Consider the following 12,983-nt stretch of genomic DNA (forward strand, 5'->3'; position numbering starts at 1 on the left):
CTCAGATATGAAGATTTTGAATGATGATACATTTTATTAATCCAAGTTGTACTATGTTGTCAGAATGGTTTGTGGTCTAAATAACTGTAAAGGCAACTTAACTTTTTTACTGTTTTCCGTGACTTATGTACCTCTTGCCTGTAGGAGGAATAAGGTCATGTACTTCATTTTTGTCTTTTGGGTTCTTACTGTTTTACTTTTGAGAAGCACATCTTTGTGCAGATTCTTCCTTACTGTTTTCATATAATAGTTGATAAAATGTAAAGTAGGCAAACTGTGGAAACCAGCCTTCTTCATTTGTTGGAGTTCCAGAAATTACACACTGCGTTTGGTTCTGCTTGTTTCTGGAGCCAGATTGGGTTAATGCCTGACAAGGTAGCATAAATTCAGATCCAGAATTTTACAGGCTTTGGATGTTTTGTTAGTTGTCTGAATCCTCAAATTCATCCTGTGTGTTCAACATTCTTCTTTCTCATGCAGAGGGAGATTAATTTAGAAAGACAACCTGAGAGGATAAAAGGAAATCTATTTGATTAGAGACAAGATTAGTCTTCTGCAGAACACAGCAATGACTGCTTGTTTGTTTACAAGATGAGATTGATTTACTGATGCATCTAGAGGAAATTTGAGAGAAGACAGGAAGAGCTAGACGTGATATTCTGAAGTGCATTTTTGTATGTGGGTTTCTTAGCTCCAAGTCTCTCTTGTTTCCACTCTCCTTGAGCATTTACTGGTATTGTGGCTTTCACCTTCATCCTGTACTTATACTTGCATAGAGAGGGACACCAGAATGGGAGATACACACAGGATAATTCTTTCTTAGGACTTAGCAGTTTCTTCTCAAGGTTCAAAGGTGCAGTGCTGCTGTTGTGATTTCACCTGTGTTCATTTTGCTAAAAAAAAATTACTGTATTAAACTGGGATGTGTTCTTTACAAACTTGTAAAATTGTGAGGAAGTTGAAGGACTCTTCCAGCCACACCAGCTGCTGAGTTGAAGCTGTCCTGAGTGGGGCAAGGTAGCAAATCATCCCTGAGTGCACAGAGAGTGCTCAGCTTCAAGCCTGCATAGGTAATGAGCAGTAGAGGACCACTCAGACTGTGTGCCTAAACCTCTCCCAGCCATATGCGCTTTGTGACCAACTCAGGGCTCCACTCTCTCTGTGTGCCAGCACGCGTGTCACGTACGGAAGACCCAGTGTGCTTCCTGCAGCTTGCAGCCACCTTTTCATCTCACTCTTCCTTTTCCATGTCCACCCCATATTCACTTACAAAATCACATACTTGGAGAGGTTGAGGCCATACTTATAGCCATGGCAGTCATGGGATACACATACCAAGGACCACTGAAACATTTGTCATTTTCAGATAATTCTGTTAGTATTTTCACTATAGTACTTCTTGCTGGTCTCATTGCATTGGTCTGGTGACTGCTAACCTTATTATTCTGGATGATGTCAGTCTATTACATTGTCACTACTTAAAAGCTCTACAGATGGCCATATTATTTAATAAGGGGTTTTATTTATATTTGAGAGGTAATTCTGGCACATTTACATATGTAATGTGTGTGAATAGTAAACCAGTACTTCTCTGACAGCTTAAGAAGTTACTTTGCAATTTCATCCTGTTATCTCATGTATATGCTTAATTTGCAAGTTAGTGTCATCAGCAGGTTTCATTGTAGTAACTTCTGGCTCTAAGGAAAAAAGGTAGCAAGAAGCTAAGATGAAAATGAGGTGCTGCTTGGCTTTTGGAGGTTCTGCTGTGTAGATTTATTTTGATTATCTATAAAGTGCTATAGCAGCAAAAAACATCCTAGGCTAAGCAATTCATGACTGTCTTCTCAGTGAAATAGAAGGCATGCTGCATACCACCTAAAAGGCTTGCATAGGATGAACCATAAAAATATTGGTGTATTGAGTGCTTAGGCAGAAAGCGTAGTGCTTCTTTTAAGTGTTTTTCCAAGATGTATTTGGTTTATTAAGTCCAGGTCCGTGTTACATATACTGTGTCAAAATCTGTCTGAGAAGTTGTTTTACAGCTCTCAATCGTTGGGAAAGATGTTTTGGAACCTCAGTGTTGTTTTGGGTTCTTTTTTTTCCTGAGGGTTAAGATGACACCAATTTCTAATTTGTATAATACTAACCATAAAAAAAAGTGTTATTGCCCTTTTCCTGGGGTTTTCCATTGATGCAGTTACAGGGAATGATCAGATCACTTTCAAATCTGTTTTATTGCAATAAGTAGAATAAGGACTTCAAGCTATGTCACCTGAGAGCAGCTTCATCCTTCTAGGCATCCTGCCTAATCTTTTATTCGAATATTCTGGACTGAGTTCATCTTTCTTGATGAGCCTTGTAGCTAGAAATGTAAGTAGTGTGGTTTGTTTTCTTAGTTAAATAGGATTTACCAGGAAACAGGGAAAAGGCGTAGTTGGCAGTCTCAAACAGTCAACCAAAAAAAAAAGGCTTTCTTAATTTTCACAGCACTTTTGACATCATTTTTGTGTCCTAGCCATACCTCTTCTACCTGCAAGAGGTAGAGAGGGTCTTTTAATTACAGCTGGGATTTCTTTGGTGCTGGTGTTTCATTCTTGTGTTTGGGGAGGAAATGAGATTTGTGCCATTACTGTATGATCCCACCACTGTTCTCCTTCAACAGAAGATACAGTTCCAAAGAAAGTCGTTTGCCACTTCAGTGGAAAAACATATGCAGATGAGGAACGCTGGGATATTGACAGCTGCACACACTGCTACTGCCTGCAGGGTCAGACCCTCTGCTCCACCGTCAGCTGCCCACCCCTCCCATGTGCTGAACCCATCAACGTGGAGGGAAGCTGCTGTCCCATGTGCCCAGGTAATGTGAGGTGATAACCCATATGATTGTAATGCTGCTTTTCCAGGACTGATAATGAGGTTTCTTAATTGGTTTTTGAACATCGGTCCATATTTAAAGAGTATCAAGAAGACAACAGATGTTTAGACTTCAGGAAAATCAATATTCGTAACAAATAAGCATATTGTGCAAATATGTAGTTTGAATTTTAGTTATTCTGAGAACCGTGATCTCAAAAGTTGGTTGGTTGCCCCTGCTCTGTCTTTGCGCAAGGTTATGGAAATACATTAGTAAAGTAGGAAAGTGAATATTCGTACATCTCTGCAGATTCTGTCAGTGCTTAACATTTCTGATTTGAGTCTCTTCATTACTTTTCAATACCTCATTGCCTTATTTTAACTTGGCTTAAAAGTAATGTGAAATTTTCTTAGCTATGGACACTAGCGACATAATAATTGCAACTGGTTTTTAACACTAGTCCTGATATGCTTCTGCAGAAGTTTGCTCATCCTTGGATTAGTCTTGTTTCCAACAGGACAACTGGGGAGATTCAGCAATACCCTTTCCTGCAATTCTCCTGCTTTTGAGGAAGGAAAGGAGACAAACCAGCAGTGACAGTTTATGTATCAGCTGGGAAGACTTAGCCTTCCCTTGGTATTTTTGTTGTTTGGTATCACAAAGAAGCACCACTGTAGTAAAGTGTGTATTTTGAAACGGTATTTTCAAAAGCAAATTTATCCACACGACTGTATATAATGGCAGCAAGCATGCATCCCATGTACAGTGTGAACTGTACAGTATGAGGTGTTAAGACAAAAACCTAGACTAGTCATGGTGCAAATTCTGAAACAAATGAAAAGATTCATAGGACAAAGCACTGCAGATGGTCAAGTATATTTCCTGAATTAAGAGCAGCACTGGGAATTTAAGCAGCCTGCAATTTGTGAAACACATTTATTTCCTTTCACAGAGATGTATGTGCCTGAGCCTACAAACATCCCCATTGAGAAAACAAATCACCGAGGAGACATTGAATTAGGAGTACCAAACTGGCCAACACCAAGTGAAAATGACATCATCCACATTCACAGAGGTGAGATGGGATATAAACTGGGTTAACTTAGGTCTGTCTTTATTCCCTGTGGTTTAATGAATCTACTTGTTTTGTTCAGGAAGCACCTGTATGACTGTTTGAAAAGGTAGGTATCTGAGAATATTCTTCAGTGCAGAACACTTACATGCCTTTTTTTTTTCCTTCCAGTAAACGCAAGTCAGTCTATAATATTTATGCAATTTGATCTCATCATTCCATCTTGAAAGAAACATCTTTGTCAATATGATGAAGTCCTATAAAATTAAGAATATGATAAAATGATGAATGAGGAGTGATTCTGCTGTGTCTTTTCTGATACAAAATCTAGAAACAGACTGTTGTCAGGCCACTGGGGTTGATAGACCTGCATTTGATCCCTTTGACATTCTTATAGTGATAAACAAAACTGGGAAAACATGTACCACAACTTAACATGTATCATAGACAAATGCCAGAGTTAAAAAAACCCAAATCACTTCACTTATAATGACACAGAGCTAATAAAGTTATCTGAGGATGTAAATCCATCTTTGGTTAAAACTGTGCTGAAATCATTATTCCAGGGTAGGGGAAATGCTCTATGACACAGTTTTTGTTAACTTTTTCTAATTGAAGGACTGCCTAAACTTGCACGTATTTTTTTTTTTAATCTAAGGATGACCTCATAGCATACTTTGTTTGGAGAAAGGATACATGAGATGTAACTGCTTTACAGAATTTAAATGTAGCTGCTTTGCAAAACTGTAAGCCTACACTTTGATAATTACAGCATTTTAATTTCTCACAGGCATTAGTAGCTGGCTTGCAACTACCCTGGCTGGGAATTATAAGCACACTGCAAACTGTTTGAGAATGTTGTATATGTCATTGAAAATTACCATTGCATGCAAAACTTGCTACAGTCTAGTAGACTGCCAGCAGTATGTTTTCACAGGCTGAGTGGTGCAAGTATTATATGTTCTCAACAAATGGGAGAACAAACACATCATGATCGTTTTACCAGGGTTGGGTTTTTTTTTTTTAGGAGGGGAGGGGAGAAGGAAAGGAAAGGACTTTCAATCTAAGACTTCTTCAGCATTGAAACACAGGCTAATTTTTTTCTTTTTGCAAGTGGGAATTTGGTTGTGATCACATAAGATGATGTGAACACAGCAGAGCTAAGAGGTTATTGTCAGACTTGCTTGTTGTTGTGCTTAAGATTCCATCCTATCTCTTGATATCCTATCTTTTTTTCAGTTCATGTTTCTGGTGGCCTTTTCCTGGCTAATACAGTCACTATACAAGATACTAGCTTTCAGTTGTTCTAATTTATGTAAATAAGGTGACATTTCAGGAGAGAAAGTCAAAATTCATATGACAAGTGACAAGATCCAAGACTAGAAGTTTTTATATTGCATTCTTCTTTATGATCAGGGCCCATTTACAATTACTAACGAGTGCTCACATTTGACTTGCAGACATGAATCACCTCCAGGGAGAGTACAGAAGTGGCAGTGGACCGCACACAAGCGAAGATGCATCAGTTAGCTCTGTTGCCTTGGTGACAATTCCAATCACAATAGCGCTGTTACTCATCATCATCCTTCTGCTTGTCAATCAGAAGAAGCAGTGGATTCCAGTGTCCTGCTACAAAGCTCCAACAAAGGTGCCATGTTTGTGTCTATTTCTAGGCTTTCACTTAGGGAAGTCAAGATTAAATAGAAAAATGTTTAGGGTGCAGTTGCATTCACATCCTGTGAACTCTCTTAAATTGTTTTCTCTTATGCCCTAAGCTGTTTTATACCAGTCTGTTGGTATTTAGTTAGTTTCCTAAATGTTTTATTTTTTCATTATCAAACAAAACCACTTTATGCTCCCTATAGTAATGAGCTGTCACTAGATAGAAATCGATCTCAGCAAAAAGTTGTTTAAAAATCCAATTCTGTATTTGTGTAGGTAAATTTATGCAATTTTCTTATCTGCAGTAAAAATCTTAATATCTTTGTTTTCTTACTTTCATCCACTTTAAAAGTCTTGTCAAACATCAGGTAATGTACGTGCTAGTAGCGTTTATCACATTTTCTGATAGTGATAATCATGGTTCTCAGATTCATATTTTGAGAGATCTCGGGAAATATCTACCAATGAAGTATTCTGAGACTACCAAAAAAAAGGAAGAAGCAGGTAGCTTGGAAATGAACAGTGAAAAGACTATCCTTTTTTTTTTCAGTAATAGTTCAGTCAGCAGACTAAGCCCTTACTCCACATTCAAATGCCATTTATATCAGTTCCCCAATTTATCCCACTTTCTAATTCTACTCAAACAGACTTTGTCCACACTTGTAATGGAATTTGAGACCATCTTTTCTTCAGTTCCACCTAGAAGAGAGATGTAGTAATTAAAAAAACAAAGTGTCCATATTCTTTCTGTCAGTGTTGCAGAGGTTTAGGGTTGTTGTTTATTTGTTTGTTTAAAAAGTAATTTCCAAAAAGCTTACAAGTAGAGTCAGAGCACGAAGTTTAATTCAACTGTAATTAAATAGGAAGTGTGAAGAACTGCTATTATTCTATTTCCAGTCTTTCAAAACAAGTAAAAAAATACCAGTTTCTGAATTTCTTAAGGAATGCATATAAAATTCATTTTTAACTCTAGTTCAGTCCTAAGCTCTCAGAAAGGCTGCTTTCCATCCAAGTGTTGTGTGACAAAATGGTTGAAGCTGAAATGAAAATCATAATTTTCCAAGTGTGGAACTATAATCAGTAATTTTCCATACTTTTTTACTTATGGAACATCATTTTCCTCAAACACTTCTTTGTTGAAGCATCATTTTTTTGGTGTCACCAAGAGGCACCATCCATATGCTGAGAAAGCTCACTTAAAGCCATATACATATACAAGACCATGGATATACTGGAACTCAGATTTCTTGTGAGGGTCTTTGTCAGAAATTTATCTTTCCTTTAAGAGTTCTTCAACTAAGTGTCACACATTAGATTTTCCTATTCCTTGCTGTGTGAAGGTTCCTAGTAATAAATTTTGGCAAGCCTATTTTGGCTTATGTTCTTTGTGTTCTAAATAGTCCATCTATTTAATAAACAGCAAATCAACAACTGTGCTTAAATCACACCAATACCAAAAGGAAGATGATAGAAAAACATGTTTAAAATTACAGATGGGACTGCCAATCTTTAGCCCTGATTCTGTTACATGAACCTCAGGACTCCTTTGTGAACCCAGTCCATAGCCTTTGGAAGAGCCAAATGTAAAACATTTTAAAATACTGTTTCCTAATATCTGGGTAAAAAAAAAATCTTCTTGTGATAAGGGCTACTAAATGTGAACTTTAGGGAGTAAAAACTCTTCTGATTTAAGTCTTGGAAAAAGAATGTACATGAGTGGAAACTTGACTTTTTAAGATTTGCAGTCCACTTACATGCTTATATTGTGAGCATGCATACACATTGTCACTAATTTCATATGTGTCCATAGAGTACGCTTACTTCCTGTCCTCCTTCCTGCTTAGCCTGTAAACATTTAAGGTAGCGTGCACAGCGTGTGGTTTTGCTTTCCTCTCAGCTTTTTTCTTCCAGTTGAAGGATCCTTCAACAGGGGAATAGCAGGACTGGAAATCCAGTACACATAGCTCAACTCTTTCTCGGAGTGACACTTTATATGCATTCATGCTTGTAGATCATTACACCCAAACTCTCATTTATTCACATTTTCCTAAAACTAAATCCCCTATCTTATACTTGCAAGTAAGGGCAAGATAGATAAAATACAAATGATTTCCTAATTAAGGAAATCATACACAAACTACCTTGGAAAGAAACACAGAAGGATCCCATAGGACACCCCATGCCAGGATTAACTGTAACAGCTAAGATCTGTCCCATTCTCTTAGCGGAATTGCAACCATCAATAAAACGTTCTTGAAAATGGTCAGCAGTAAAGGGGCTGTTAAAGTCTGGGAAGCAGTGTGCTGCACATTGAGGGCAGCAAGGTAAAGCCCTTGTGTGGTACTAGATTAGCAGAGAGCAGTTTAACCAGTCCATGTGGGATATAATACCAGAGGTCCAATCAAAAGATGAAAAAAAGGTGATTCAGAAGACGACTGTTGGTCTGTTATTGTGGCTGGCATAAGCTTTTACCAAGCTCAGCTGAAGTCCAGATTCTTTCATTGCAAATCCGATTTTGTTTTGTGCTTACTTGAACCACAGACTTTTTTAATTATGTGTAGAATACAAACATTTTTTAATTTACTCAATATTCCCTTTCTATTTTAACAGCCTTCCTGCCTAAACAATCAACTGGTATATGTGGACTGCAAGAAAGGTACCATGGTCCAGGTGGACAGTTCTCAGAGGATGCTAAGAATTGCAGACCCAGATTCAAGATACAGTGGATTTTACAGCATGCAGAAACAGAACAACCTACAAGCAGATAATTTCTATCAAACAGTTTGAAGAATTGCACCCTTACCAAGGATTTAAGTAAAAGAGAGAGAGAGACTAAGTCTGCTATTAAAATAAAACTAGAATTGTGCACTTGCTTAGTGGATTGTATTGGATTTGTGACTACATGTACAGCTCTAAGACCTTACTGGGATGAGCTCTGACTCCTGCAATGTGCCAGAAAAAGCATTCCCACTTTTCCTTAAGATAACTGACCAAGTGTTTTCTTAGAACCAAAGTTTTAAAACTTGTTAAGATGTATTTGCTTGTAACATAGCTATAGAGGTTTTTTTGGGAGGGGGAATCAGGGGCTAGGGGTAGGCAATGAGGTAAAAGAAAGCTTCAGAGAAGAAAGGCTGGTCATGCTTGGCTGGAGAAGAAAATGAATAAATATTGCCGAGCAGCAGGATAGTGTTTTTTCTCGCTGCTCTGAAATCACATCTGTTGCAGCAAAGCCTAACCCCAGGTGAAAAACATATGAAAAGGTCTGGTTTTTTTTTTCCAGCTGTTGCTACAGTAATATACTTCTAGAACAGAATTTGTCACATCACAGGTGTGGTGTAGCTGCAAATATTTTTCTATATGATGAGAAGCTGCAGTAGTTAATGAAATAGCAAGAAAAAGGTTATAGCAGAAAATAAAGGGTGGGTTTATTAAGGATGTATAAAATTATACCTTGTGCTGCTTTTTGTTTTTATTTTAGTTTTCTTCAAAGTTGATTGGCTAGATTAGCCAGACTTCGGCAGAGTTAGCAAATGACTGAGGCCTAAGTAATTCCTGATACGAGCACTGGATCTTTTGACAGCAGTATTGAAGGAAGGAAGGAAAAGTCAAGAACACCATGCAGTTCCAGGGGCTTTTGTTTGTTTGTTTTGTCTGTTGTGGTTTTGTTTTGTTATTTTGTATCAATCTCTGGTTGTTCATAGAGGAGAAGGAAAACTATTTTTGTTGGACAAAGCTCTTGCTTACAAGAGAGTAAAAAAAAAAAGAGACTGTTTTAAGGTTGGTTTTTTTTCCTGTTGATGTTCTTATTTACTGGTATGCAGATTTAGAAACTACTTCCATGCTAGGAAGCTGCTTAATTTTAATTGTATATTACTCAAGCACCTTTTTTGAAGCTCAGAAAAAAAAAAAGGAGATCATGCTTCTTTAAACTTTAGCATTATAGGAATATTTATGTAAATATAATTATGCTAAAAACAACAAAAAGTATTTGTATGTTTGTGTATATATATGTATATACAAATGCATGTAGGTATACGTACGTATATGTACGTGCATGTGTATATACACTATACATATATATACTGTATATATAAAGTACTATGTATACAGTATATATTTTTTCTATTTTTTTTCTTGTTGAATGTATTTTTATCTGAGAGAGATTTTACCCAGAGCAGAAACAGGTAAACAGGCATTCCATATCAGTGCTTAATCGCTTGTGAGTTTAGGAAAGACAAGAAAAGAGCATCTCATTCTACCTACAGTTTGATTTGATTTGATTTAAAAGTGTTCGTGCGTGCGTGTGTGTGTGTGTGTGCACTCTTGTGTTTGCGTGTGTACAGTACGTGCACGATTATAGCAGTAAGCGTTGCTCTTGCTACTTGCTACATTTCAGGGTGTTTCTTATTTTTCTTTTCCTGCTTGGCCTTAAAAAGGCTTTTTAATAAATGCATTGGCTAGAGACACTGATGACAATATACATGCAGCACTAATCAGCTCCATAGAATAACACCACCGGCTCCTGGATTTTCTGGTTTTTTTTCTTTCTTTCTTTTCTTTTTTCTTTTTTCTTTTTTTTTTTCAAACAATTGTTTGAAACAACTACTGGAATATTGTCCACATTAAGCTGGAAGTTTGTTGTAGCTTGCCTCATTTATAACTCTGACTGTGTAATACAATGTTAACTTTCCAAACAGGTCTTGGCACTTTTATACTAATTACCCATTTGTGCATTGCCTTTTTTCTTTTACAAATGCTTGTCATAAGAGACACAGATACCCAGTATGCTTAATGTGAAAAGAAAATGTATTTTTTGTAAAGGAACTCTCAAGTATTGTTGTAAATACTTGGTCAGAGGTTGCTGAACTTTAAAACTGAAAAAGAAAAAAAAAACCTAATTTATTATTATAATGACCTAATTTATTAATCTGAAGTTTAACAATTTTTTTGTTTTAGAATATCAAAAAGGTGTTCTAGCTGTTTGCATCAAAGAAAAAAAAAAATAGGTGTATCATCGAGGGTCAGCATTTTTTCTGCTTATATAACTTCAGTTTCTAACCACCAATAAGAAAAAATGTAATCTCCCCAGCTTTTTGTACTCAATCTGATATTGAAACAGAGATGTTTCTGTCCAGTTACTACAAAGATTTTGTCAAGACAAAACATCCATTCCTTGCATAAGAGTAAGCGGTCTTTATCCAGAAATTGTAAATGCTTGCTTTTATTTTACAATCAAGGCCATATTCTGAAAATATTAGCAGGATATAGGACATGGTGTAAAATGTTTTTTATTATTATTATTTTATTATTATTATTTTAAAGATATGATTTATCCTATGTGCTGTATCCATTACACTCTTTTACTTTGGTTCCTGTTGTGCTCTTGTAAGAGAAATGCAGATATAATTTTCTGAAAAATAGATGCATATGTGGCACTCGGAGTGCACTGCGGTTCAGCAGATTGCTTGTTTACTTTTTTAACTGTAAGGCGGTTTCTTGTAATTTGGCTCTTGGCAGCACAATAAAAAAGTTTTAAACCTATTGATGCGTATTTTCTTAAGTGTTCACATTTATTTCTTCTGCACACTGCTCCTTGAGACATTAGTTTATAGCTTGATATTATGGTGAGGGGTTTTTTCCCCTGGGGGTAGGAATTCATAATGTTGTCCTGCTGACCCTAGATCAGAACAGCACAGAATATGTTGTGGGCAAAGAACAGTTTGGATTTTACACTGGAGAATTTTCACATTGGAGGAATTTTTGGAATTCCAAATAGCTTAAATGTTCAGTAAAGGTGAGTCTCAAATGCAGTGTTAGGCCTTGGCCCTGCCATTGAGTCCATGTGGTCTAGCCATACCTGTCAGAAAGCAATAATTAATCACAAGGAACTCCCAATACATGGTCCTATAGAAAGTGTGTGGAATGACAATTTGCACTTCATGGACTTTGTGAGCCACAGATCATTTATTTACACATTAGCTGATAACATCTGGGATTTTTTTCTTCTATTAATTTGTAAGTTAATGGACTTGATGTAAAGTTCTTGTATGTAATTTCCTGAGGCACAGAGTTTTTCCATTTAACTACTTGCCCTGTGAAAAACTGCTTCCTTTTTTTGAACCTACTCTCTTGATGGTTTCATTTGATACCACTGACTTTCTGCATTCAAAGCAGCAGTGGATCAGTATCTGTATGCCATCCTGCATTTTCTATTTTTCCTGTGCTGAAAAGCCCAAGGTATGATTCTCTGGGAGCAGTTCCATACCTTCTGGCCAACTTTTGACATACCCTGTGCTTCCCATTCTGTTACATTCTTTTGAAATGAAGGGTGTAGGGACTGAAAATGTGCACTTTATCCAAATGCGGCACACCTTGTATCTTGCATCATATTTACTGTTTGGATTGCTAGTGACCCCTGAGTGATGTTCTTGCAGAGGTAGCTGCAATAATCCAAAATGCCCAAGTAGTAAGAGTTACCACAAAGCCCATAATTGACTTTGACTAAGATACAGAAGTATTTTTGTGCATTCCTTTACATTTATGTATGCTGAAGTCATTTCTTCTCTCTCTAGTCACCTGTTACATCATAATTGCTCCTTCCAAAGACTATGGCAATGGCAGGCTGAATCTTCTAGAAAAGCATCCTCAAATTCTCCCTGCAGACAAATTGGGTTTTCATCAGAACAGAACAGAAAACACCACTGCACTAATGTATAAAACTGTGGGGCACTTAATCTGAACACTCAAAGTAGTCCTGGCCTCCATTCCCCTACTCGCAGTGTCAGAAAGGATCATATTTGGAATGCCTGCATATATTAGGGCTTGTCAGCTTGAAAAAGCTGTGGTTGAGTAGGACAAAACCTTGAGGGCTTGAGGATAGGACAAAAGTCTTAAAGGCAAAAGTCTTTAAAGGTTGGACTTGATGACTGTAAAGGTCTTTTCCAACCTAATTGATTCTGTGATTCTTTACTTCAGTGGCACAATGACCAGGGTAGGTGCTGTTCAGCAACAATTAAAACATCAGTGTGTTATCAGCATTCCAAACACCAAGCAGGAAGTATGAAAATAAAGTCTCAAACCAAACTCAAGAAGTTGATCAGAGACTATCTGTGCTGCGTATTCTGGGGTATCAGAAGGTTACAGCAGGCCAAGAGGTACTAGATAAAAATAAACCATCAGAAGCTAACAAAGCGCTAGGAAAAGCTAAGTATCCCCAAAACTTTGTTCTGTATGTGGCTCAATGGAGGGAAAAGCGATAGCCAAAAGCTACCCATCTCTAGGTTACCAGGTTCAGTGAAATTACTGCGGATACACCTCCCGGTCAGCCGCCCCTAGTGCTGCCCCACAAGCACCTGACCCAGCGCACCCAGTGCAGTGGCCAGAGCCAGCTTTCCT

General features: G+C 37.3%; 1 protein-coding gene across 3 annotated transcripts in view; it reads left to right on the forward strand.

Annotated features, from left to right (window-relative positions):
• The window catches only part of CRIM1 (cysteine rich transmembrane BMP regulator 1), a 187,965-nt gene extending 176,836 nt beyond the window's left edge, over positions 1–11,129 (forward strand). For all 3 annotated transcript variants that reach the window (XM_062629506.1, XM_062629509.1, XM_062629507.1), the window contains 4 exons: positions 2,663–2,857; positions 3,807–3,929; positions 5,387–5,574; positions 8,199–11,129. In XM_062629506.1, coding sequence (XP_062485490.1) covers positions 2,663–2,857; positions 3,807–3,929; positions 5,387–5,574; positions 8,199–8,375 — 683 coding nt within the window. In that variant the 3' untranslated portion in view covers positions 8,376–11,129. The remainder of the gene's footprint in view (positions 1–2,662; positions 2,858–3,806; positions 3,930–5,386; positions 5,575–8,198) is intronic.
• Positions 11,130–12,983: the final 1,854 nt, after the last annotated feature.

This window comes from Pezoporus occidentalis, unplaced genomic scaffold (assembly GCF_034315485.1).
Source record: "Pezoporus occidentalis ecotype Australia unplaced genomic scaffold, CSIRO_AGI_Poc_V1 ctg34, whole genome shotgun sequence".
Classification (NCBI taxonomy): Eukaryota; Metazoa; Chordata; class Aves; order Psittaciformes; family Psittacidae; genus Pezoporus; species Pezoporus occidentalis.